General features: G+C 43.5%; 1 protein-coding gene across 2 annotated transcripts in view; it reads left to right on the forward strand.

Annotated features, from left to right (window-relative positions):
• uhrf2 (ubiquitin like with PHD and ring finger domains 2) overlaps positions 1-27,127 on the forward strand; it is a 112,252-nt gene that overhangs the window by 43,768 nt on the left and 41,357 nt on the right. For both annotated transcript variants that reach the window (XM_033017962.1, XM_033017963.1), the window contains 2 exons: positions 7,038-7,318; positions 25,432-25,650. In XM_033017962.1, coding sequence (XP_032873853.1) covers positions 7,038-7,318; positions 25,432-25,650 — 500 coding nt within the window. The remainder of the gene's footprint in view (positions 1-7,037; positions 7,319-25,431; positions 25,651-27,127) is intronic.

Below are 27,127 nucleotides of genomic sequence, written 5' to 3' on the forward strand. Positions count from 1 at the left end.
TGAGCATTGGCCACTAGATGGTGCTTATTTTACCGATCTCATTTTCTAATCAGTTTAATTAATTAATGTGCAACTTTTGGCACTGACTAGTTATGACATCCTTCTCAATTATATTTCATCTAAATCTGTGGAAAATTTCATGTAGTTCCGTGCCGTGGGTCACGAAAATCGATTTCTAGACACATTTTTGATGCTCGGCCCACAGCCTATAAGTACTGCAAGTTTGTCATCTGCCCCCCACTCTATCTAGTGTCACTTTATGGACACAAATTTGGCCCCAAATTTCCTTTAATTGAGTTGTTAATGTATTGTGTTTATAAAGGGCTTTGGATTTGTTTGTCATTTATTCTGTTGCTCTCTACCTCTCATTACTGTTTACTTCAAATACCTATTTCAGTTTCAACATTCAAATTCTCTACCTTAAAATTAAAAAAAAACTTCCTCTACTGACAGATTTTAACGTCAATCTTTAGTCTTCCATGGAGCTATAGAACTATGGACCTGTATCCCTAGAGATGCTTACAGGAGAATAATTGAAAAACGATGCTGTGCCTCTGCAAAACATTCAGTACCTGATATTGTGTTGGTTAATTATTAATCTCACGTACAAGAATCAGAAAAAAAGCTGGTTCTTTTTCCCAGTTTTTAAATTCCAGTCCACCTGGGCAAGATCCCCGTTCAATGTGTTGAAGCTGGCCCACTTCCCATTCAGCCGTTTTTATACTTTATTCTGCCTTGACTATTGCTTTTTCCCGGAGTCGGGGACCAGAGCTTCAGCAGCGGGCGCAGTGCGGACTTTCCATCGCGGAGCCGGGCGATCCCTTGCCGGGGGTCGCTAGAAGAAGAGCTCCGATCACTGGCCCGCAGAGTATGGCATCCTGAAGCCGCGGTCTGCGGAGCCTCTAGTCGCGGGCGCGCCGTGGACTTTCCATCGCGGAGCGGGTGAGCCCTTGCTGGGGGTCGCTAGAAGAAGTGCTCCGACCGCCGGCCTGCGGCCTATAACATACTGAAGCCGCGGTCTGCGGAGCTTCTAGCCGTGTGGACTTTAAGAGCTCCGACCGCCGGCCTGCTTTTTGTGTCTCTCTGTGTTATAAATTGCTTGGTTATAGTACTTTGTCTCCCAGGTCTTTGAAACCAGCAATAAGCCAGATTAATATTCCGGTATAGATTTTCCCTCTCTGAATTATTTTGCACAAAAGTGTTACGAATGTGTGACAGAAATTGAACTTTAGTGCAAATTATGAAACCAACCTGCAAGCATTGAAACGTTTTTGCTTTTCAACAGATGCAGGCAAAAACCCAGTGCCAGGTTTTTCTTCTGGAGTTAGGTTAGGAGCGGAATATTTCCCCCTGTGAAAAAGCTAGCTATCGCCATGATTGTTTTTCTCTGCAAAGTCAGTGCTAATGATTAAGGAGTTTTGAAATAACCAGCTGTAAAAGATGAATCCGAGAAAGCTGAAAATATAGAATTGGGCATCAGTGGATCACTAAGTTTAAGAGACATATGCAAGTAGTTGGAATTTTAGGAACGGATCACAGGAAAAGATTAGGATTTATAGAGCAAATTTAGTTTAGAGATACAGCATGGAAATAGGCCCTTCGGCCCACTGAGTCTGTACTGACCAGCAATCCCCGTACACTAACACTATCCGACACAGTAGGCACAATTTACAGATTTTACCGAAGCCAATTAACCTACAAACCTGAACGTCTTTGAAGTGTGGGAGGAAACCGGAGTACCCGGCGAAAACCCACACGGTCACGGGAAGAATGTACAACCTCCATAAAGACAGCACCAGTAGCCAGGATTGAACCCGTGGGGCCCTGTTGTTTGCAGATGTGACACTGGAAGACAGCCAGCTTCAAGCAGTAGGAGTTGGAAATATAATGATGCGGTGAAGGTACTTCTGGGCTACAAGAGTTGCCATGAATAGGGGGAGACAAGTCCACAAAGGGATCCAAAGAAGAAATTTAAGATTGGACCATGAGAGCTTAGTTTTCTGGCATTTTACAACCTGGCACTATCTAGCAAATGGCATTTTGGAAATCTCTCCAGACTATTTGCCTTTCCCCAGTAATTGCAGTTCCATAGTGGGGCTGACCGGCATATGACAGATGTCAGCTGTAGTGAACTGCAGAATGTAGATTTGCACATTGCTATCCATATACTTTTGTACTCATCTGTTATGGCTTGATATCATATTATACTTGAATATGATATATATTTACATTGGCAAACGCCAGTGAAACTTCCTGAATAGCTGTTGACATTGCTAACAGTAGCACTTATAAAGATAGGAATTAAGTATATTTTGTGTATGTAATTATAAGAACAATGCTGTAAAATAATTGTATATGTGTTAAGATACTTATATAGATGTCCCAGCCAAGTAAGTACATTTGAGTGTTGCTACCCTTGAATGCAGGGAATTCAGTGGCCATTTTTTTACAAATAGCAATGTGGCTAATAAGGTATTATTGTATTGTATAATGGTGAAATAGCCAGAATTTTAATTACGACGATAGAGGGATAAATATTGGGTAGGGAATTGAAGCTAACTTCTTTGCTCAACTCAAAAATTAAAGCAGGATGTTTAAGAAGTAGTTCAAAGATCATAGATGTGTGAAGTCTGATCAGAAAGAAAACGCTGACATGCAGTCTGCCCGCTACTGTGCTGCAGTGATACTTAAGCCTTTTTTTTGCTCAAGTCTCAACAGAGAACAGGTTTTCTCTGGATGCTCTGGCTTCCTCCCACACTCCAAAGACACACAGGTGTTATAAGTTAATTGGCTTTGGTAAGTTGTACGATTGTCCCTAATGTGTGGGATTGTGTTAGTGTACGGGGTAATCGCTGGTCAGCTCAAGCTCGGTATGCCGAAGGGCCCGGTTTTTTTTTTGCTCTGATCTCTAAAGTAACACTTAGTAATATTCATAGTTGATTCAATTACTACATTTTTATAGTGGATAGTTATTGTTCTTTTTGATGGTAGAGGGCAGAGATTTGCTGTCAAGTCATAAAAGTATGCAACTGAGTGCATTTTGTGGCTGGTGCAGACTGGTAGCAGAGGGAGCAAATGTTTAGGATGTGGGGTGGGTGATGACCAAGAGATTGCTTTGTATCAGATGGTGTTAATTTTGCAACAGCCGAAGTGTATTCTATCCCATTCTTGACTTGTATGTTCTTGACTATACGTTTCCATTACCTTTCAAGCTCACTAACTGGTAATTTATTACTCGATGATATACACAACATGCTGGAGTAACTCAGTGGGTCAGGCAGCATCTCTGGAGAAAAGCAATAGGTGACGTTTTGAGTCAAGACTGTTCAGACTGAGAGTCAGGGGAGAGGGAAACCACAGGTATGAAAAGGTTCAGGACAAAACCCTCTCCCCTGACTTGGTATGAAGAAGGGTCTCGACCCAAAATGTCACCTATTCCTTTTCTCCAGAGATGCTGCCAGTATTTTGTGTCTATCCTTGATGTAAACCAGCATCTGCAGTTCTTTCCTATACATTTATTACTTTATGCTTGACTTTAGCCATTATAGTAAAATAAATAACAATATAACAATTTAAAATACTGTGTAAAGTGAAGTGCAGGTTGCTTTCAAGACCATATTAATTCTAAACTACTAAATAAAGTGGTATTTTCACATCCCATGTTATTAATGGAAATGAAAATGTTTTAAACTAAACAGTGTGTGGGGGGGGGGGGGGGGGGTGGAGTAAACAACGTGGAAGTGTATGCGTGCCGTTAATGGGAAAGAGAGTGTAGGAAAGGTCACGTTTAAACTAACAAGGCAGGGGGATGGGAACCAATGCAAGGAGACAGTGGGACATAAAAGGATGACAGAAGCAAAATGTAGAATGGAGATAAGAAAAACAAACCTGAAAGCTTTGTGCCTTAATGCGAGGAGCATTCGTAATAAGGTGGATGAATTGAATGTGCAGTTAGTAGTTAAGGAATATGATATAGTTGGAATTACGGAGACATGGCTCCAGAGTGACTAAAGCTGGGAGCCAAACATGCAGGGGTATTCGATATTCAGGAAGGATAGACAGAAAGGAAGAGGAGGTGGGGTGGCATTGCTGGTTAAAGAGGAGTTTAATGTAATAGCAAGGAAAGACATTAGCTTGGATGCTGTAGAATCAGTGTGGGTAGAACTGTGAAATAGCCAACTGCAGAAAACGCTTGTTGGAGTTGTATACAGACCACCAAACAGCAGTAAGGAGGTTGAGGATAGCATCAAGCAGGTAATTAGGGATGCGTGTAGTACAGCAGTTATCATGGGTGATTATAATCTACATATAGATTGGGCAAACCAAATTGGTAGCAGGTAGACAAAAGTGCTGGAGAAACTCAGCGGGTGCAGCAGCATCTATGGAGCGAAGGAAATAGGCAACGTTTCGGGCCGAAACCCGTCTTCAGTCTGAAGAAGGGTTTCGGCCCGAAACGTTGCCTATTTCCTTCGCTCCATAGATGCTGCTGCACCCACTGAGTTTCTCCAGTACTTTTGTCTACCTTCGATTTTCCAGCATCTGCAGTTCCTTCTTAAACAAATTGGTAGCAGTGCTGAGGAGGAAGAATGGAATGTATACGGGATGGTTCTTTAAACCAATTTGTAGAAGAAACGACTAGAGGACAGGCCATCCTAGACTGGGTATTGTGTAATGAGGAAGGATTAGTTAGCGATCTTGTTGTGCAAAGCTCCTTGGGCAACAGTGACCATAATATGGTGGAATTCTGCATTAGGATGGAAAGTGACACGGTTAATTCAGAGACTCAGGTTCTGAACTTAAAGAAAGGAGACGTTGAAGGTATGTGACGGGAATTGGCAAATTATACTTAAAGAGTTGCGGTGGAGATGCAAAGACCGCGTGGATAAACTCCAAAAAATTGTTCATCCCTGTTTGGTGAAAAAATAAAAGGGGGAAGGTGGCTCAACCGTGTCTAATGAGGGAAATCGAGGATAGTGTTTAATCCATGGAAAAGGCATAAAATTGGACAGAGGAAGCAGCAAACCGGGGGACTAGGAGAAATTTAGAACTCAATAGAGGAGGACAAAGGGGTTAATTAAGAGGGGGGGAATAAAGAGCATGGAAGAAAGCTTGCAGGGAATATAAAAACTGACTCTAAAAGCTTCTTTAGATATACAAAAAGGAAAAGATTAGTGAAGACAAATGAAGGTCCCTTATTTTCAGAGGCAGGTGAATTTATAATAAGAATCAAAGAAATGTCAGAACAGTTAAATGAGTACTTTGGTTCTGTCTTCACTAATGAAGACACAAACAATCTCCCAGAAATACTAGGGGACCGAGGATTTAGTGGGAGGGAGGAACTGAAAGGAATCCACATTAGTCAGGAAATGGTGTTAGGTAAACTGTTGGGACTGAGGGCAGATAAATCCCCAGAGGTCTGCATCCCAGAATACTCAAGAAATCGTGGATGCATTGGTGACCATTTTCCAATGTTCTCTCGACTCTGGATCAGTTCCTATGGACCGCAGGGTAGTCAATGTAACTCCACTTTTTAAGAAAGGAGGGAGAGAGAAATCAGGGAATTATAGACCAGTTAGCCTTGCATCGATAGTGGGGAAGATGCTTGAGTGGATTGTTAATAGCAGTGCATTTGGATAGCAGTGACAGGACCGGTCAAAGTCAGCATGGATTTATGAAGATGAAATCATGCATGACTAATCTTCTGGAATTTTTTGAGGATGTAACAAGTAGAATGGATAAGGAGAGCCAGTAGATACGGTGTATCTGGACTTTCAAACCCCCTTTGACAAGGTCCCACATCAGAGATTAGTGTATAAAATTGGAGCACATGGTATTGAGGGTAGGGTATTGACATGGATAGAGAACTGGTTGGCAGACAGGAAGGAAAGAGTAAGAATTAACAGGTCCTTTTCAGAATGGCAGGCAGTGACAGGTGGGGTGCCGCAAGGCTCGGTGCTGGGACTCCAGTTATTTGCAATATATATTAACGGTTTAGATGAGGGAATTAAATGAAACATCTCCAAGTTTGCGGATGACACAAAGCTGGGTGGCAATGTGGGCTGCAATGAGGATGCTATGAGGCTGCAGGGTGCATGGCAGATGCAGTATAATATGGATAAATGTGAGGTTATGCAATTTGGTGGCAAAAACAGGAAGGCAGATTATTATCTGAATGGTTTAAGAAAGAACTGCAGATGCTGGAAATACCGAAGGTAGATAAAAATGCTGGAGAAACTCAGCGGGTGAGGCAGCATCTATGGAGAGAAGGAATAGGTGACGTTTCGGGTCGAGACCCTTCTTCAGACTGATGTGGGGGTGGGGGGGGGGGGGGCGGGAAGAAGAAAGGAAGTGGCGGAGACAGTGGGCTGCAGGAGAGCTTGGAAGGGGATGGAAAGGAGGAAGAAAGCAAGGACTACCTGAAATTGGAGGTCAATTTTCATACCGCTGGGGTGTAAATTACCGAAGCGAAATATGAGGTGCTGCTCCTCCAATTTGCGGTGGGACTCACTCTGGCCATGGAGGAGGCCCAGGACAGCAAGGTCGGATTCGGACTGGGATGGGGAGTTGAAGTGCTGAGCCATCGGGAGACCAGGTTGGTTAATGTGAACTGTGTGGAGTTGTTGGGCGAATCGATCGCCAAGCCTGCGCTTGGTCTCACCGATGTAGAGCAGTTGACACCTAGAGCAGCGGATGCAATAGATGAGGTTGGAGGAGGTGCAGGTGAACCTCTGTGTGGCAAATGCTTGATTAAAGAGAATTCTGCAGGTGCTTGGCTGAGCACCTGCAGAAAGGCCCTTCAGCCCACCGAGCCACACTAGTTCTACATTATCTATCACACGTTCTCATCCTGTTTCATTCACCTTTGATCTTTGTTTCAAGCAAAGGTGTGCAAGTGCAAAACTAAATTGGTTTGACATGCTTCTCTTTTTATGAATTTCAACACAATGCGACAGAAAAGAATGTTTATAATGTTGTTGGCTTACCATTGGGTAATTGAAGAAAGAGTCTTGATTTTCTTTTTAATTTGTATTTTACAGATAAACGAATTGGTGGATGCCCATGATGTGGTCATTGGAGCCTGGTTTGAAGCTCACATTGTAAATATTTCACGGAGCACAAAGGGACAAAAGAATGACTCGGGAGATGCCAATGGAAATGAAAGGACAGGAGCATGTGCTCAGTATGCTAAAGATCCCTCGGACCAAGAGCAATCACAGCACTGTAGTGGGATCACGTCAAATAATCTGGACAGTGCACCATCTACGTCTAATGTGGATTCTGCAGACAGTGATATTTTGTACCATATCAAATATGATGAGTAAGTCTAGTCCCCACTGCTTGAAGACAACTGGGTTTTATTCTTGAAAACAGCAATGCCGTGTACAGAAACTTGAATACAGAAATGAAAAATACAAAGCTTAAGAAATATATCATCAAAATTAGCAACTAGTTTTATCAAACAAAACATTGCACTTTATTTAACAGTAAATATGACCTCTAATTCAGTCAGGTAGATTTTAGTTTACTGATCAGGAATGCCAATATATCTTTTATTTGCATTGAAAAAAACCTTGAAGATTGTTTTTTTCCCCATTTCAATTTATAATTTTTTTCAGGATCTGAACATTGTCGGCAAGGTCAGCATTTTGGGTCATTTCTGATTACCCCAGATGGTGACAGCGACACCCTTCGTTGAACGTTTGCTGAACGTATTCCACACAGTTTTGTTGCAGAGGCAGTTCCAAGATTTGGACTGGCGGTAATGAGGGAAAGACAATATTTGAAAGTCAGGGTTGTGTGCATAGAGTCATAGAGCTGTACAGCATGAAACAGGCCCATTGGCTCATCTTGTGCATGCCGACTAAGCTGGCGAACTGGGTTTGTAATCTTTTCCTGAATTTTGCTCATATCCTTCTAAACCCTTTGTACCCGTGCATCTGTCCACATCTTGGAGAGGGGGGTCATGCAAGGAGATGGTGATGCTGTGCATCTCAGTTGGAGCTCCAAGGAAAATATAGGGGAAGTTGTCAACTATGATCATGACTCAACCTTGCTCTTGTGGGCCAGGCAGGACAGGGCAAAAGAGTCTGGCAAAAGAAATCTTGCAATTAAAAATAGTGAGATTAAACGAGAACTTACCAGTTTGAAGCTTGATCATTATTTTATGAGGAGTAACGTTGAGGGATTACGTGAAGAACCCCGCCAGGACGCATGCGTGTCATTCTTCAAAGCAGCGGTGTGAAATCACAGATAACTGTAATGACTAAACATAGTAAGATTAGAGAAGAGATACCAGTTGAGTATATGATCAAGGGTGGGAGCGGAGGGCACGTAATCCCTCAACGTTACTCCTCATAAAATAACGATCAAACTTCAAACTGGTAAGTTCTCGTTTAATCTTACTATTTTACTTCGGAGTCACATGAGTGACTACGTGAAGATTTTAAAGCTCTGTGATTTCATGCCGTGGAAACGAGTCCATGCATCACATCTGCCTTGATTATGGGGAGAATAGTGTTAACATCATTAGACATCAATACGATATTGAAAACCCAACGATAAATATATTAACACCAAATTATAGCCCCTATTTATGGGGTAAATTATATTATAGAACTTAAAATTGTTTCTGCAAATGTTCCAGGTTCAATGACTGGTTTGTTATAAAATCGTTGGAAAGTTTTCTCCGTTGACCATCCTGCTGTCTTGAGGATTTGGTCCATAGGAACATCCAACTTCATAGCTGCCGATGTAGCTGCAGCCCTGGTGGAGTGAGATTTAAAAATGCTAGTGTCTACTCCAGCCTTTATTAGGACCTGTTTTAGCCATCTAGAGATGGTCTGGACTGTCACTGTTTTGAGTGGCTGTTTGTAGCTGATTAAAAGTGACATTTCTTTCCCACTGATGATCTTAGTATACTCCATATATAATAGTAAGTGTGTTACAATACAGAGACGATCATGTCGGGTAGGCCCTGAATTCTGTTTTTAGGCCTGCTGACCCCTGTCTGTTCTGTTTGACTAATTCATTGATGTGAAAAGTTAAATTTCCAGATGAAATAGTCATGTTGTCCAGCCTTAGTTTCTGTAGTGACTGGACACTTTGTGCCGTGACCAAGGCCATCAGCATGACTGTTTTCATAGTCAGTTTCTGTAGGGGCAGAGCTGTAGCTGGAGACCAGTTTCTTAACATGGTCAGTACAATGCTCACATCCCATATTTGGGAGTACCTGGTTCTTGGGGGATTAACATTAAAAATGCCCCTCATGAGTTTGGTTACCAGGGTGTGTCCCAACAGAATGCCGCTCTGTTCCTTGCCACAGGTATGTTGACAGAGCACTTCTGGCGCAGTTGATGGCACTATGACTGAGCCTCTCATCGTAATGGAGGCTTGCCAGGAATTCCAGAACAGACGGGATGTTCATAGATCTGTGGGTGATGTTTATTGTTGTGACAGTACTTCCCATTTCTTGATGACACCAAGTACTGTTTTTTTTTTTGGTGGACTGTCTGTGGGCCGCTGAAATAATATCCACTGTTCGGTCCGTCAGTCCCAGGTGTAGTAGAGGTGCTTTCAAACTCTACAAATTAATAGGTTTATATAATTATGACATGGGTAACTTCCCCTTGTTGCGGGATGAACTAGTAAATTAGGTCTATGATGGATGGTGATGCATGGTTCTAATACCATGTCGAGTATCACCGGGACCCATGGTTGAGTAGGCCAATCGGGTACTATAAAAATACCAGACGCGGAGTCTTGCTGTATATTCCTAAATACCCGACTGATGAGGCAGAAAGGAGGGAATGCATAAATAAACAATCCCCCAATGCAGCGAAAATGCATCTGTTGCCACTGCCCCAGGTTCTGGTTCCCATGAACATAATTCGATAGCTGGTGTGAGCCTGGATGCGAATAGGTCGATATCTGGTGTTCCATACCGTGCTGTAATTTCAGCAAATACATTTTTATCCAACATCCATTCAGTGTTTTCATTGAATTTGCGTGACCTGTTGTCTGCCATTAAATTTAGTTTACCTGGTAAGTAGGTAGCTGATATCCAAATATCTCTCTCTGGATACACTATTGCCAAATTGTGTTGGCCAGATTGTCACATAATGTCGATTTGTTTCCACCCATATGGTTAATATATGCTACCACGGTGGTGTTGTCAATTTGTAGTCTAACATGCTGGTGATATAACCCAGAACAATATGACTTAAGGCCATGGAATGCACTTAACATTCCCAGGTAGTTTATGCCCAGTGTTTGTAATAATGATGCCTCCTGTGCATTCCATCTCCCCCACAGCTGGAGATGGAATTGGTAGCACCCCATCCAAGTGCACTGGCATCAGTTTGTAGTTCCATAGACGGGTAGCTGATAATGTTTGGATAGGAACAATGCCTAATGTTATCTTTCCACCATTTTAGTTCCATTATGGCCTCTGTTGGTAGCTTCATTGGTCTGTCAAAATGACCACCATAATTTTTGAGTGCTCGTATTTTAGCCCTCTGTAATTTTTGATAATGTAAAGGTCCGATTTGTGTGGCTGGAAACGCAGCCACTATTATGCCAATTATTCTTGCTACCAGTCTGATGGATGGTTTTGTGATGTCAATGATTTTGCTGCAAGCCTCCATTAAGGCTGTAACCTTTTCTTTCGGCAAAGTCACTGACATGTGAACTGAGTTAAGGGTGAACCCCAGATGATCCATTGTGTTAAATAACATCTGTGGTCACCTCTAATGGGTACTGTATAGTAAGCATCTTTTAAAACGATGCTTGCCATGTAGTAACCTAGGAAATCAATTGCTTAGCAGTAACAAAGGTTTCCATCTAGTAATGAATATATAGTACGAAAGTATTCAAATTAGTCAAATCTATGATGATGCGGCAACCACCATCTTGTTTATGATAAAGATTTTGGACACGAATTCCTGTGATTCGTGTTGGGTTTCCTCCATTACTCCTTTTTTATATGGCCACTGTAGTTCAGCATGCGCTTTTGATTTTTCTTTGCCTGTAAGCACGAACATTCGGTTCGGTACATGCTGAACTGGAGGATTATGTTTTTGTATAAATTCTATGGTATAACCCTATACTTCTGAAAATATAAGTGTCGGTAGTTAATTTATTCCATGCATCCAGATAGAATTGTAACCTCCCACCAACCTCGTAAGGAACCAGACCCACCTACCTCCATGGTTACTATTGGTAGGTTTGTTACTTTTTCAGCATCCTCCGTGGACGTTGAGGCGCCGGTGTCTGGATCTGTAGTTGGGTCGGTGTTGAGGGTTAGCGCATTCCCCAGGAAGGCCGATCTGGGCCATGGCCTAAAAAGACCGATGTTGAGTGTTCCTGGCCTTTGAGCTTTCACCAGTTTGTCTTGGCCGACTGGTGGTGTGTAGGGGTGCTTTTTCTGGCCGAAGTAGTTTTTAGACGTTGCTTTAATGAGCCCCAGGGTTTTACCCTCTTCGTCAAGTTCTTTTACCTGTTTTGATAAGTTGCCTCCAAATAGTAATATTTGTGGTTTGGAGATTCCAGGTTTGCATAGGCCTGCAAATTAGGTTCTAAGGCCGGTTGGATGGCACTTCTTCCTAATGCTGTTTACTCGTATTGGTAGTTGCAAAATAAAGCCAGTGCATCCTGGTGATCTTGTGTCATGTCTTTTTTGTTTATTGTGCGGGCGAAAACTGTAATTCCCGCTGTTAGGACTTTCAGAACTTTCTGTAGTTTCAAGTCCCTGGCTCTGATTGAGGCTCCGACATGTTTTCAAATACACTGGTTGACACTGGGAACATTCAGTGTTTTGCAGTTCCCTGGTGGTAAGTGTCTTGCTGTGGTGTCCAATAATGCCTGTCCTTATAGCTGGTTGAATGACAAGTAGTCGATACTTGCAGCTATTTTAGGTTCCAGGTTTTGGCCAGTTTGGTTGGGTTGAATAAACTGGGACACCATATCCAATAGGTTTTCTTGCACCCCATGTGCATTAGGGGTATGTTCTGCACCCCTCTTCAGGGTCAGCCCAGAATTGACCCCCTGTACTCCCCTCTGATGAGGGAGAAACACTGTGGAGCCCTACAAGAGTACTGCTGTAGGACTTACTAGCTGCCCACTGTGACTAGTCTCCATCTCCCGGAGCCTGTCACTTTGGAGTATTTGCTCCAACAGCCGCTCCAACTGGCTCCAATGCTCTCGGGCACTGGCCACTCGCGGCTGCTCCAGTTCCTGCAGCCGCTCCAACGGGCTCCAATGCTCACGGGCACTGGCCGTCGCGGCTGCTCCTGAAGCCGCTCCTGCTCCAGTTCTTGCAGCCGTCGCGGCTGCTCTTGTTCCCCGCTCCAACCAGTCCAATGTGCACGGGCACTGGCCGCTCGCGGCTGCTCCTGAAGCTGCTCCAACCGGCCCCAATGCTCACAGGCACTGGCCGCTCGCGGCTATTCAGAGTCGGACTCATCGGAGTCAACGACTCTGTTAGTTTTTTGCTTCGCTCTACCGCCCGGCCGTGGCCAGTGCGGGAGCGAAGTCGGGCACAGCTGTTCCCATTACGGGAGATTGGCGTGCCGTTGGCTGCTGCTGCTGGCTGCCCGCAACTCCGCGGTTCTCCCCCGCCAGCTTTTTCGCAGCCTTTGTGGATCTGGTCCATGTCTCCACCTGTAAGGTAAGTGGAAGGAACGCAGAGTCTCCTTACCTGCTGTTCCCGGCTTACAAATTCTGCCGCTAAGGGGAACGTCGTTCCCCCTGCTGTGACTCGTTGCAATGCGTGTAGCGATATGACACGCATGCGTCCTGGCGGGATTCTTCACGTAGTCACTCACGTGACTCCGAAGTAAAATAACATTTATAATTGCCATGGATCAGGGAATTTGGAATATGGTCATACTTTAAACAATAATAATGACTCAAATGTTTACTTTTGGCATCAACCCCATTTATTGCTTTTTTCCTTTTGAAGTATGTTGAAACAAAGTGGGAAATGATGTTTTATGCCTCTCAGCAAAATATATGCTTGTGGTGAGATATGAATAAATTCTGGAGAGCATGGGAATCGGGAGCAGCAGCTTGCGGAAAACAGAGAAGAGATGTGAATATTATGATATCATCTGTGGAAAGGAATGACCTTTCAGAAGTACCTTGAATAGTCTCTGCTGCTCAATTCATTACAATTTCATCTCCATTTCATCAGTAGAGAATAATGGAAAAGAGTGAGGAACTGTCTAAGCCCCACCTTTTGATTGTAGCAAAGAGAAGTTGAAAGCTTCGTGTACATAGATTTTGAAAATGCTGGCTTATTGCTGACAAAAATCTAAACACTGCACTGCCAAGGTTTACAACCTTTTTATTCATGGCAGCCATACAGAGCGTTATAGCAGTTATATAATATTGTTAATGGGTTTCCTTTGAAAGAACATAGTACTACAGCATTGGAACTAGCTCTAAAACCCATTAATGACTGCCGATCCTGACACCAATTTAAACTAATCTCTGCCTGCATGTGATCCATTCCCTGCATATCCATGTGCCTATGTAAAAACCTCTTAAGTGCCACTATCGTATCTTCCTCCACCACCAGTCCTGGCATTGTGTTCCCTGCACTCAGCACTCTGTGCGTGTGTGTGTGTGTGGTGGGGGGACGACGACTAGCTGTGCACATCTCTTTTAAACCTTGCCCTCCCACCCACCTTAAAGCTATACTCCCATGTCTGTTCATTTCCAGCCTTGGGGGAAAAAGATGCAGGGACTGAATACCATCTTCTTAGTATTTTTAGTGATAATGTGACTGTTATTTCTATTATTTCATAGCTTCTAGTCCATTTGCTGTGCATATTGAGTGACCTAAAATATCAGAAACCTCACAGGTTATCATCAAAATATAGTGTATTTTGAAACCCATCATAACTGCAGAGCATGATAGAATCCTTCGACATCAACACAAAGGGGACAGTGCAGTTCAATGGCAGCTTCTCTGAGCCCTTCGACCTGCAGTGGCGTCAAACAAGGCTGCGTCCCCGCTCCCACACTCTTTGGGATTTTCTTTGCTCTGCTCCTGAAACATGCCTTTGGCACTGCAACAGAGGGGATCTACCTGCGTAGTAGATCAGATGGCAGGCTCCTCAACCTCACCCGCCTCAGAGCAAACAGAGGAACTACAGTCACTGATGGACTGCTTCTATCGGGCATGCAAGGACTTCATGCTGACCATCAGCCTGAAGAAGATGAACGTCTTGGGGCAGGGTACAGAGGCGCCGCCTGACATCACCATCGACGACTACGAACTTGATGCCGTCCATCAGTTCACGTACCTCGGCTCCACCATCACCGACAACCTCTCCTTGGACACAGAGATTGATAAGAGGATCAGGAAGGCAGCTACAACTCTCACTCGCCTCACAACTCGAGTGTGGACCAACCCAAAGCTGACAGTGAAGACAAAGATAGCAGTCTACAACGTCTGTGTCAACAGCACGCTGGTGTACGGCAGTGAGATAAGGACTACATATGCCAGGCAGGAGAGAAGACTCAACACCTTCCACCTGAGAAGCATCTGCCGTATCCTGGGCATATCCTGGCAAGACAGAGTGTCCAACGCCGAGATCTTGTTTTGCGCTGGCCTTCCCAGTATTTACACTCTACTCAGGCAGCACAGACTGTGATGGCTGGGCCATGTTCACCGCATGGAGGATGGCCGTATTCCAAAAGACATCCTCTATGGAGAGCTGACATCTGGGAGGAGAACCATCGGCCGCCCCCAGCTACGTTACAAGGATGTCTGCAAGAGAGACATGAAGGCGCTAGTCATCGATGTGGAGTCCTGGGAGAGCGTTGCAGCTGACCACACGAGGTGGAGAGATACCCTGAACCAACATCTCAAAACGGGGGAAGAGAAACTGTTGAACGCAGCGGCAGACAAGCGGGAACGCAGAAAGGAGCGCAGCAACTTCAACAAACCAGAGACCACACACAAATGTGACCTATGCGACAGAGACTGTCTCTCCCGTATTGGTATCTTCAACCACAAGCGACGCTGCTCCAGCCGAGGTTTGGAGCAAGCAGCCAACAACTAGGATGCATCACCCATGGTCAGTCATGACCGAGGGGGGCCTACTAGTCCATTTGCTGTGCATATTGAGTAACCTAAAATATCCGAAACTTCATGTTATCATCAAAATATTTATTGTATTTTGAAACCTATTGGTATTAAATGCCTCATTCAAAATCTTTGTCGACATGTTCCTAATTTCTTACCTCTGAAATGTTGGTTGCTTGGTGAGTTTGCTTTCAGACACTGTTGCCATGGTCTCTGTTGTGATTAAGAATTTGGCAGATTCTCATCCTGCTACTGGTTGAGCAATATAAAACACATACATGGCAAGAGCCCTTCTAATCATTGTGTGATCGAGTCTGGCAGTTGGGTTGATCAATTCATCTGGTCTGTGCTCCTGTCCAAACCCAGAGCTGACCCGTGATTGCTGGGCTTATCAGACATCACTACTTGTCCCAGCAGTTCCTTCTGGACAAGTTGACAAATATTCAATTGATGAAGAGTTGACTTTGTGACTTACGCATCTCTGTCTATGAATCACTCACACAGATGGTGCTTCTTCATCTTTCATGGGTTGCTGCAAAGTAATCCAACTACAGCACTCCAGTAATCCATTACCATTTGAAATCCCTCTTTCCAACTTCTCTAACTTGTTGACAGGTCAGTAAGAGGCGCGAAAGTGAGTCTCTCAGTATGTTTGACCCTAAGCAGCAGGACAAGGATATCACCATCCACTTTAATAGTTTTATTCTTTGTCAATGTTATCTTTCTGCTATAATGGCTTGAATACCAGGAGAAAGTTAGAGTATATTGCATTAGAAGGAACTGCAGATGCTGGTTTAAACCGAAGAAAGACACAAAAAGCTGGGGTAAGTCAGCAGCATCTCTGGAGAGAAGGAATGGGTGACATTTTGGGTCGAGACCCTTCTTCAGACTGGCTAGGGATAAGTGAAACGAGAGATATAGACCAAATGCAGACTGGGCGATCATTTCGCAGTACACCTTCGCTCAGCGCTCCTGAACCAACCTGATGTCCCGGTTGTTGGACACTTTAATTCTCCTTCCCATTCCTACACAGACCTTTCTGTCCTCGGTCTCCTCCATTGCCAGATGCAATTGGAGGAACAGCATCTCATATTTCGTTTGGGCAGCTTACATCTCAGTGGTATGAATATCGATTGATCTCACTTCAGGTAGCCCCGGCATTCCCACTCTCTCTATCCCTCCCCCACCCAAGTCGCATTAGCTTCTCATTTTCACCCTAAAAATAGCTTACAATGGCGTTTCCTGTATTATCGTTACTTTTTTGCATATCTTTCATTCATTGTTCTTTATCTCTCCACATCGCAATCTATATCTTTTGTTTCCCTTATCCCTAACCAGTCAGAAGAAGGGTCTCGACCCGAAACGTCACCCATTTCTTCTCTCCAGAGATGCTGCCGGGCCCGCTGAGTTACTCCAGCTTTTTGTGTCTATTTTAGAGTATATTGCTTTGATATTTAGGAGGCCAGGTCTTTGACGGCATTTCAGAAATTATACTTTGGCAAAGAGGATCTGGTAGTTCCGCGTATCTTCTGACCAACAATACACCAAGCTTTTCCTTTTCAATTTTCCAACCCATACCCTTTGCCACTGTTGTGTATTTGTTTACCTCTGGGTTTAAAAAGCCAAACATTGCAACCTTCATTTGAAAGATTTTAATTCTTGTTGACTGTTTCTCTCTCTTGACTTGTCAACAAGTTCAGGACTAAATTATTTAAATTCCTGTATATGTCCCATAGCATCCACAGATATGACTGGAATTTTGAAAGCTCTCCACTGCCTTGTACCTTGAAAATTCTGCTGAATAAATCCTGATCAGGAAGTTGAGACTGACGTGGCCATGAAAACCATCCAATGGTTGCAAATCTTTGCGGAATTCACACACAAGCATTGTAATAGGAGGATTTGCAGAAGGATGGGATACGGGATAATCATGAGTGTACCTCGGTACACGTGACAATAAACAAAACTACACAATATACACAATTGCACAACTACACAACACAATAAACTACACAACTACACAATATACATTGCACCACGGCAAAGTCGGCGGGCAATCTCAAACGTTCACTCTTGTTAACAAAACTCATGCACCCAACTTCACCACACTCAATAGCCGATCTAAAATGTACCCAACTTAGAAAGTTCCGGGGTAGACACAAATGCTGGAGTAACTCAGCGGGTGAGGCAGCATCTCTGGAGAGAAGGAATGGGTGACGTTTTGGGTCGAGACCCTTCTTCAGACTGATGTCCGGGGAGGGGGCGTGACATAGATAGAATGTAGGCGGAGACATTAAGACTAGTGGGAGAACTGGGAAGGGGAAGGGGATGGAGAGAGAAAGCAAGGGCTATCTGAAGTTAGAGAAGTCAATGTTTGTACTGCTGGGGTGTAAACTACCCAAGCAAATTTGTTCCTCCAATTTGCACTGGGCCTCACTCTGACAATGGAGGAGGCCCAGGACAGAAAGGTTAGGGAATGGGAGGGGGAGTTGTAGTGATGAGATCAGGTAGGTTAAGACGGACTGAGCGGAGGTGATCAGTGAAACGATTGCCAAGCCTGCGCTTGGTCCCGCCGATGTAGAGAAGTTGACACCAGGAACAGCGGATACAGTAAATGAGGTTGGAGAAGGTGCAAGTGAACCTCTGCCTCACTTGAAAAGACTATTTGGGTCCTTGGATGGAGTCGAGGGGGGAGGTAAAGGGACAGGTGTTGCATCTCCTGCGGTTGCAGGGGAAAGTAACTGGGGAGGGGGTGGTTTGGGTGGGAAAGGACGAGTTGACCAGGGAGTTTTGGAGGGAACGGTCTCTGCGGAAAGCTGAAAGGGGTGGAGATGGGAAGATGTGGCCAGTAGTGGGATCCCGATGGAGGTCGCAAAAATGTTGGAGGATTATATGCTGTATGCGACAGCTGATGGGGTAGAAGGTGAGAGCGAAGCTGCGGGATATCGAGGAGACCCTAGTGAGAGCCTCGTCTATAATGGAAGAGGGGAACCCCTGTTTCCTAAAGAATGAGGACATCTCCGATACCCTGGTATGGAAATCTTCATCCTGGGCGCAGATGTGGCGTAGACGGAGGAATCGAGAGTACAGGATAAAGTCGTTACAGGAAGCAGGGTGGGAAGAAGTATAGTCAAGATAACTATGGGAGTCAGTGGGTTTGTAGTAGATGTCGGTCAGAAGTCTGTTTCCTGTGATGGAGACAGTGAGATCTAGAAACGGTAGGGAGATGTCGGAGATACAAACTTAAAGCACACGGTATTGGGGGTTCAGTATTGATGTGGATAGAGAACTGGCTGGCAGACAGGAAGCAAAGAGTAGGAGTAAACGGGTCCTTTTCACAATGGCAGGCAGTGACTAGTGGGGTACCGCAAGGCTCTGCTGGGACCCCAGCTATTTACAATATATATTAATGATTTGGACGAGGGAATTGAATGCAACATCTCCAAGTTTGCGGATGACACGAAGCTGGGGGGCAGTGTTAGCTGTGAGGAAGATGCTAGGAGGCTGCAAGGTGACTTGGATAGGTTGGGTGAGTGGGCAAATGCATGGCAGATGCAGCATAATGTGAATAAATGTGAGGTTATCCACTTTGGTGGCAAAAACAGGAAAGTAGACTTTATATCTGAATGGTGGCCGATTAGGAAAATGGGAGATGCAACAAGACTGGGTGTCATGGTACACCAGTCATTGAAAGTAGGCAAGCAGGTGCAGCAGGCAGTGAAGAAAGCGAATGGTATGTTAGCATTCATAGCAAAAGGATTTGAGTATAGAAGCAGGGAGGTTCTACTGCAGTTGTACAGGGTCTTGGTGAGACCACACCTGGAGTATTGCGTACAGTTTTGGTCTCCTAATCTGAGGAAAGACATTCTTGCCGTAGAGGGAGTACAGAGAAGGTTCACCAGACTGATCCCTGGGATGTCAGGACTTTCATATGAAGAAAGACTGGATAGACTCGGCTTGTACTCGCTAGAATTTAGAAGATTGAGGGGGGATCTTATAGAAACTTACAAAAGGGGTTGGACAGGCTAGATGCAGGACGATTGTTCCCGATGTTGGGGAAGTCCAGAACAAGGGGTCACTGTTTAAGGATAAGGGGAAAATCTTTTAGGACCGAGATGAGAAAAAAAAATTCACACAGAGAGTGGTGAATCTCTGGAATTCTCTGCCACAGAAGGTAGTTGAGGCCAGTTCATTGGCTATATTTAAGAGGGAGTTAGATGTGGCCCTTGTGGCTAAAGGGATCAGGGGGTATGGAGAGAAGCAGGTACAGGATACTGAGTTGGATGATCAGCCATGATCATATTGAATGGCAGTGCAGGCTCGAAGGGCCGAATGGCCTACTCCTGCACCTATTTTCTATGTTCTATGTTTCTATGTCTGAAGGCAAAATACTGCGAGTGTCGGAGATCTAAATAGAAACAGAAAAGATGGGAAAAGTCAGCTGATGGGTGGATGAACCTGAAGTGTTACCTCTAATTTTTATCAGTACATACTGTTCGATCTTCTCTGTTTTAAGAAAGTATTAACATGATCCGGTTATTGCACAATTACAAATTGCAGGGGAGTCTGTTAAAATAAAAAGATAATCTGTTTTATTCCCTCATACTAAATGTAATTTTTGTCAATGTCTTTCTGCCCTTACTTTCAACGTGTGCAAGGAGCTCAAGGCCCTCATTGATTGAGTTGCCTGTGGTGATTCCCTCCTGCCAGCCCTCCAGGCAAAAATTCCCAGGTTCTCTCTGTACTTGCATTTTTCTCTCAGATCTCCCACCCTTCTCGTTTCAAGCTCATTTCGTCATTTCAGAATTCTATTCTCATCAGACAGTCACCCAGCAACGTCCTTGATCTTTATGCATAGGAAGGAACTGCAGATGCTGGTTTATACTGAAGTTAGACACAAAATCCTGGAATAACCCAACGGGTCAGACAGTAGCTCTGGCGAAAAGGAATAGTTGACGTTTTGGGTCGGTACCCGTCTTCAGACTTCAGACCAAAGAAGGGTTTCGACCCGAACGTCACCTATTACTTTTCTCCAGTGATGCTGCCTGGCCCGCTGAGTCACTCCAGCATTTTGTGACCATCCTTGACTTTTATGTTAGCTGATACCATTTGAATTGAAGCAGGTAGACACAAATTGCTGCATTAACTGAGCGGGACAGGCAGCATGTCTGGAGAGAAGGAATGGGTGACATTTTGGGTTGAGACCCTTCTTAAGAATAGTCAATTAATGCAATTGCTTGTTAATTTCATTGGCCACCCATGTTGAGGTAGCAGTTGTGTTCTTCATGCTGTCTGTTTACTGCGGGAATAAAAATAGTTTTTTTTGTCCCCGGCTCTGTTTTAATTCAAGACGGTGTTTTTCCTGCTAAATGGTATCATGGAAATTGACAAGCAATTGTTCTATTGACACGTACAATGATACTGCATTAAACAATGTAACATACAACCATTACTATTTTTAGTTTATACACGTAGTAACAAAATTAAACTTTTAAGTGGTTCTCTAATTCGCAATCGAAATTGTGTTTTGTTTATGTGTGTTTTGTTTATGTGTGTTTATGCAGAACCAATTTGTTCTGCATAATGCAAATATTGTTTCCTGATTCATCACTCGCATTAACTCCAATTCATGTTATGGAAGTGCGCATTATAGCGGAGACTCCTGCACATGGGAGTGAATTCTGCTACAAGGGGATGATAGGACACCTGAGCAAGCGGTGCACAGCTTTTTGTGGCTAATTGTATGTAAACAGGGTATATTAAGTCATGAAGCAGATGATTTTCTATTTGATTGTGCTGCCTCCCCTCCTCTCGATGCTCCACATGCGCCACACCTCTGATACTCCTGGCCCATTTTCCAGACCTGTGCCCACCAGCAATGCATCTCGGTCTTGCATCACAACACACCTGCGTCCATTATATTACAAAACGGCAGGCCTGTGCCCGCCAGTACGGTACACCTGGATGGAGAGCTGGGTGTGGTGTTGGATCTCGATGTCTCATCATCCTTGCATTTCCTGACCCAAGTCATGTCCATTCCCTTCTCCAGGGCACAGTATTGTTAGAGTCTGACATTGAGTGAGCTGTAATGATAGCGAGTACTGGCAAGAAGGATCCCTGCTGCAGGCTCTATATTGTTACTACACATCTAAACTGACTTTACAGTGTTATGAACTAAACTTAACAATGATCTCCTGCTGACTTTAAATTAGATAAAAAGCAATTACAGTGATTTTAGCATATCAAGTGCGGTAGTAATTGGATTAATTAAGAAGCCCCATCTTTGTGCATGTAGAATTTTTCTATTTAAATTTCTTATAACTTTTTGACAAATTAATTGTTGCTCAAGCATTGAGCAATCAGAGATTGTTGTTCAAGCATTCACATATGATAGATCTGTAATTAATGTTAAATGGGCAGACGTGCCCTCACTCTCCCACCTTTGTTGAATAACAGTAGCATTAACAATTTCCTAATTTGAAGGCATAATTCCTGAATTTGGGGAGCTTTGGAAAAATGTGATCAATGATTTGCAATTTATTTCTCCCTTTTAATTGGCTAATCTGTGCACTGGTAACACAGCTAGAAATCAAGATGTGCCCCCAGGAATGAGAGTGCTAATGTGATCCGCTCTAAAAGAGTCATTACACACTGCCCTGTCATTGGGGTCAGGTATCGGTGGTGTAATGCACTTTCATTGGCTGGGTGAATGAAAAGAACAGGGCAGTCTTCACCAAGGTGTCTGGATGCATTTGATAAGCTGGTAACTTTTAACAATTTTTTTAGGTTTGCAGTCAAAATATTTATTTCCCAGCCTGAGAGCGCACAACCTCATCTGTGTTCAAATAGATAAATATTCAAACACTGGGCTGGGGGCGGTACAGTTGCATAGTGGTAGAGCTACTGCCTTACAGCGCCAGAGACCCAGATTCGATCCTGACATCGGATGCTGTCCTCACGGAATTGGTATGTTCTTCCTTGACCACGTGGGTTTTTTCCGGGTGCTCTGGTTTCCTCCCACACTTCATGGAGGTACAGGTTCGTAGGTTAATTGGCTTTGGTAAGTTGTAAAAAAAATTGCCCCCAGACTGTAGGATAGCGTTAGTGTGCGGGGTGATCACTGGTCATCTCAGACTCTGTGGGCCGAAGGGCCTGTTTCCGTACTGCATCTCTAAAGTCTAAAGTCACTTAACATGTTTAGTTTTGGTTTAGTTTAGAGATACAGCACGGAAACAGGCCCTTCGGCACACTGAGTCCGTACCGACCAGCGATCCCCGCACATTAACATTACCCTACACAGAGTAGGGACAATTTTTACATTTATACCTACAAATCTGTACCTCTTTGGAGTGTGAGAGGAAAACAAAGGTCTCAGAGAAAACCCATGCAGGTCACAGGGAAAACGTACAACTCCGTATAGAAAGCACCTGTAGTCACGGAATTGTCAGGATTGAACCTGGGTCTCTGGCGCTGTAAGGCAGTAGCTCTACCACTATGCAACTGTACCGCCCCCAGCCCAGTGTTTGAATATTTATCTATTTGAAAACTAAGCAATGCTATTTTGTCCATTATTATTTTATGTTTTAAAAGATGCATCCATTAAGTTTGTATTAACATTCTCGTTAAACATTAAATTTCATCAGACAGAAGAAGTTGAGGGTCTAAGATAATCTGAGGGGAAGGTAGTTTTACTCAACCATGTTTTTAAATGAATGCAAAGAAAAAGCCAAGTGAGCTATTTCTGGATTCATTGTTGATGTGTGTTAGTATTCTTGCTTTTGTCTTAGTCCCAAGGAGTTTGCCATCAAATCAGATTTGGAGAAAATAGCTTCCCCAAGGCTAATTTGTTGCAAGAAATGGTGTGAGCTCTGTTTCATGTTCTCTGGTGTACATATAGTCTTAAAATGCTAATAATTCATCATATTTGATCAGATGAAAGTTCTTGTTGTTAAAGTTGTCTTACATTTCCACATTTGGAAAGTTGTTTTCATTGAGGTGAGAACTCTTAACACAAAGATCATTTATCCTTGGATAGCAGCCGGAGGAACCCATCCAGGTGAATGGTCCCAGGCTGAAACGTCGACTGTCCTTTTCCCTCTGCAGATCCTGGCTGACTCGCTGAGCTCTTCGAGCAGAACTCTTTTCTATTCGCTATGAATTCCTACATCTGCAGTCACGCATGGTTCCTTTGCCCTTGGAGCTGTGGGTATCTAAGCCATCATGTGTAGTTAAGAGTTTGTTCCATGTGACACTGAAATGGCATAGCTATAAGAGATTGATGTGGCTTGGCATTCTGTATCACACAGGTATCTTTTGCCTGTTAGCCTGAAGATATACAGTGCCCTCCATAATGTTTGGGACAAAGACCCATGATTTATTTATTTGCCTCTGTACTCCACAATTTAAGATTTGTAATAGAAAAAAAATCACACGTGGTTAAAGTGCACATTGTCAGATTTTAATATAGGCCATTTTTATATATTTTGGTTTCACTATGTAGAAATTACAGCAGTGTTTATACATAGTCCCCCCATTTCAGGACACAATAATGTTTGGGACACAGCAATGTCATGTAAATGAATGTAGTCATGTTCAGTATTTTGTTGCACATCCTTTGCATGCAATGGCTGCTTGAAGTCTGCGATTCATGGACATCACCAGTTGCTGGGTGTCTTCTCTGGTGATGCTCTGCCAGGCCTGTATTGCAGCCATCTTTAGCTTATGCTTGTTTTGGGGGCTAGTCCCCTTCAGTTTTCCCTTCAGCATATAAAAGGCATGCTCGATTGGGTTCAGATCGGGTGATTGACTTGGTCACTCAAGAATTGACAATTTTTTAGCTTTGAAAAACTCCTTTGTTGCTTTAGCAGTCTGTATGGGATCATTGTCTTGCTGTAGAATGAACCACCGGCCAATGAGTTTTGAGGCATTTGTTTGAACTTGAGCAGATAGGATTCAGAATTCATTATGCTACTACCATCAGCAGTTGTATCATCAATGAAGATAAGTGAGCCAGTACCTTCAGCAGCCATATATGCCCAGCCATAACACCCCCACCAACGTGTTTCACCGATGAGGTGATATGCTTTGGATCTTGGGCAGTTCCTTCTCTCCTCCATATTTTGCTCTTGCCATCATTCTTATATGTTAATCTTCGTCTCATCTGTCCACAAAACCTTTTTTTCCAGAACTGTGGTTGCTCTTTTAAGTACTTCTTGGCAAACTGTAACCTGGCCATCCTATTTTTACGGCTAACCAGTGGTTTGCATCTTGCAGTGTAGCCTCTGTATTTCTGTTCATGAAGTCTTCTACGGACAGTGGTCATTGACAAATCCACCTTTCCCGGAGTCTGGTCTAGAGCTTCAGCAGCGGGCGCAGCGCAGACTCTCCATCGCGGAGCCGGGCGATCCTTTGCCGGGGGTCGCTAGAAGAAGTGCTCCGACTGCCGGCCTGCGGCCTATAACATACTGAAGCCGCGGTCTGCGGAACTTCTAGCCGTGTGGACTTTAAGAGCTCCAACCGCCAGCCTGCGGCCTATAACATCATGAACCCCCGGTCTCCGGTAGGATGCGGCCGATTTGGGCCCTCCAAGCCACGGAGTGTCCGTCCGTCCCGACATCGGAGTTTCGAGCATCCTGATGAGAGGGCCTGTACATCGGGTCATCCGTAGCAGCTACTGCTACGGTTGAACAAAGGAGGAGGACTGACAAAGTTATTGGCTTCCACCACAGTGAAGAATGTCAATTCCACTGTGGCGGATGTTCATGTTATATTCTATTGTGTTTTGTGCTCTTTTGTTTGTATGGCTGCATGGTAAATCAAATTCCACTGTACCTTAATTGGTGCATGTGGCAATAAATGTGAACTTGAACTTAAACACCTGACTCCTGAAGAGAGTTTCTGATCTGTCGGACAGGTGTTTGGGGATTGACGGGTCTCTGTCCCAAACATTATGGAGGGCATTGTACTTCTGGATATGTTGGTGTGATAACAGATTTGGAAGATTAAAGGTATGCACAGATTAACATTCACCAGTCAATATGTGCCTTTGAAATATATTCACTTTCAAGATTGCAGGTGAATTGTAAATAAACTAGTGTTTTCTGATTCATTTGTTTGTTATTTCATGTCTTCTGTCTTCAGATGTATTGGTTAACACTATTCTAATATCGAGATATAATGTGGCACTGCTCCAGGTTCAATAAACCACGGGTAAATTTAACCGAAGCATACATTTTGTCAACGACATTTGTATTCTGAGGAAGAAAACAATCATTGCTTAGTCGTTTTATTTTGCTAATTTGGTATTCTGGTTAATTTTACTTTTTCTTTCTTCTTTCCAGTTATCCAGAAAATGGAATAGTGGATATGTATCCAGAAAATGTTCGGCCAAGAGCAAGGACTATTTTGAAGTGGGGTGAGCTGCGAATAGGACAAACTGTGATGGTAAATTACAACTTAGAGTTACCAGAGGAACGTGGTTTCTGGTTTGATGCAGAAGTTACTGATCTGAAGGAGATATCAAGGACAAATAAAGAAATCTTTGTTAAAATTCTTATGGGGTAAGCATTCAACGGCATGTATTGCAGAATGTTTACATGTGCAGTCAGTGTGGATGCAATACGCTGGTGTTATAATCTGCAAAATGACATCGAGGATATCGTCTATGTGAGTACAATAAAGCATTTACGTCACAAGAGTGAGACAATAGAGATTGCTTCTCTGTTTTTGTGATCACACTTTTGTTTACTTTGAGAAAGAAAAATTGCATCGTATTAAAAATCAAAAATCACCCTAATTCTGTGACATTGTTGACCAAGCAGGAACAGCTATAACATGCCCAAGTGTAAAGATTATTTAAAAAAATCTAACTGTTAGAAAGTGCATTTGATTTCGGTAGATGTGGGCAACAAACCATTGTTTATTGCAAATTCAACTATCTGCTTCCGCATGTACGGAACATGTATGAGGTGGAATCCAATTACATTGAAACATGAAAATTAAAAAAAATAAAAAAACTTTTTTATTTTTTGAAAGATGTAGAGAAATTTTCTGAGAAGAATTGGGTAAACTGGTGAAAACTAAAAATAATCAACTTTAACTTGGTGAGATTAGTACTAACCCAATAGAACCAGGCTGTACATGTCAAGTACAAGGATAATTAAAGATTCTGTTTTAAAAAGTGATGATTACTATTCACTGTGAAAACTGTTGTTATGTGACATTTGACTGCTTACAAAAACTAGTACTGCTTTTTAATCACAATGACGGGGGAAAAAATTCTATGGGTGCTAGATATTTTAAATACAAAAATAATAGGCAGGTCAGGTGGCAACTCGGATGAAAGAATTGAGTGCAATGGAGCTGAAAATGTCTTGCAAGCAATTTCTTTTTAGGGGTGGGAGGGGAATTGGTAGTATTACTCATGATCTAAATAACAGTCAGTCCCTGGGTTGCGTAAGTGTTTCGTTCACTATCTGTAAGACGATTTCTGCACTTCAGAAATGTCAGTTTCTGTAGATACCCACATCGTATTGGTGTACATCTGCTATTTTTTTTCTTTTCATTGTATAATAACCTTAACACTGCCCATAATTATACAAGGGGAATATACATACTGTACCCATTCATTAACTAATGCCTTGCAACATTGAATTATTACTAGACTAAGTGGGACCCGTTGGGTCCCATGTTCACACGGGAGGGCTAGTCCCCCAACGCAATATTCCACCTCTCCACCAATTCCAATATTGGTGGCCAGTGGGGGGGGGGGGGGCTTTCTGGAGTGCTGGTATGGGTGTTGTTGGCTGCAGGGACTACTGGTCTCCAGAGGGCTAGTATGGACATTGTGGGCCAAATGGATTCTTGGGGTGGCAGCTCAGTCCCTCAAGCCTGATGTGCTGGCAGCTCACTCACGGCTGGTGGGCTGGCAGTTGACTCGCGTCTATTCCTTGAAATTCCATTTCAAGCAGAGTGCAAGGCCACCAAATTCAAATCCATTTTCCTACCATTCCAAGCAGGGTGCAAGGCCACAAAATT

Source organism: Amblyraja radiata, chromosome 3 (genome assembly GCF_010909765.2).
Source record: "Amblyraja radiata isolate CabotCenter1 chromosome 3, sAmbRad1.1.pri, whole genome shotgun sequence".
In the NCBI taxonomy this organism is placed as follows: domain Eukaryota; kingdom Metazoa; phylum Chordata; class Chondrichthyes; order Rajiformes; family Rajidae; genus Amblyraja; species Amblyraja radiata.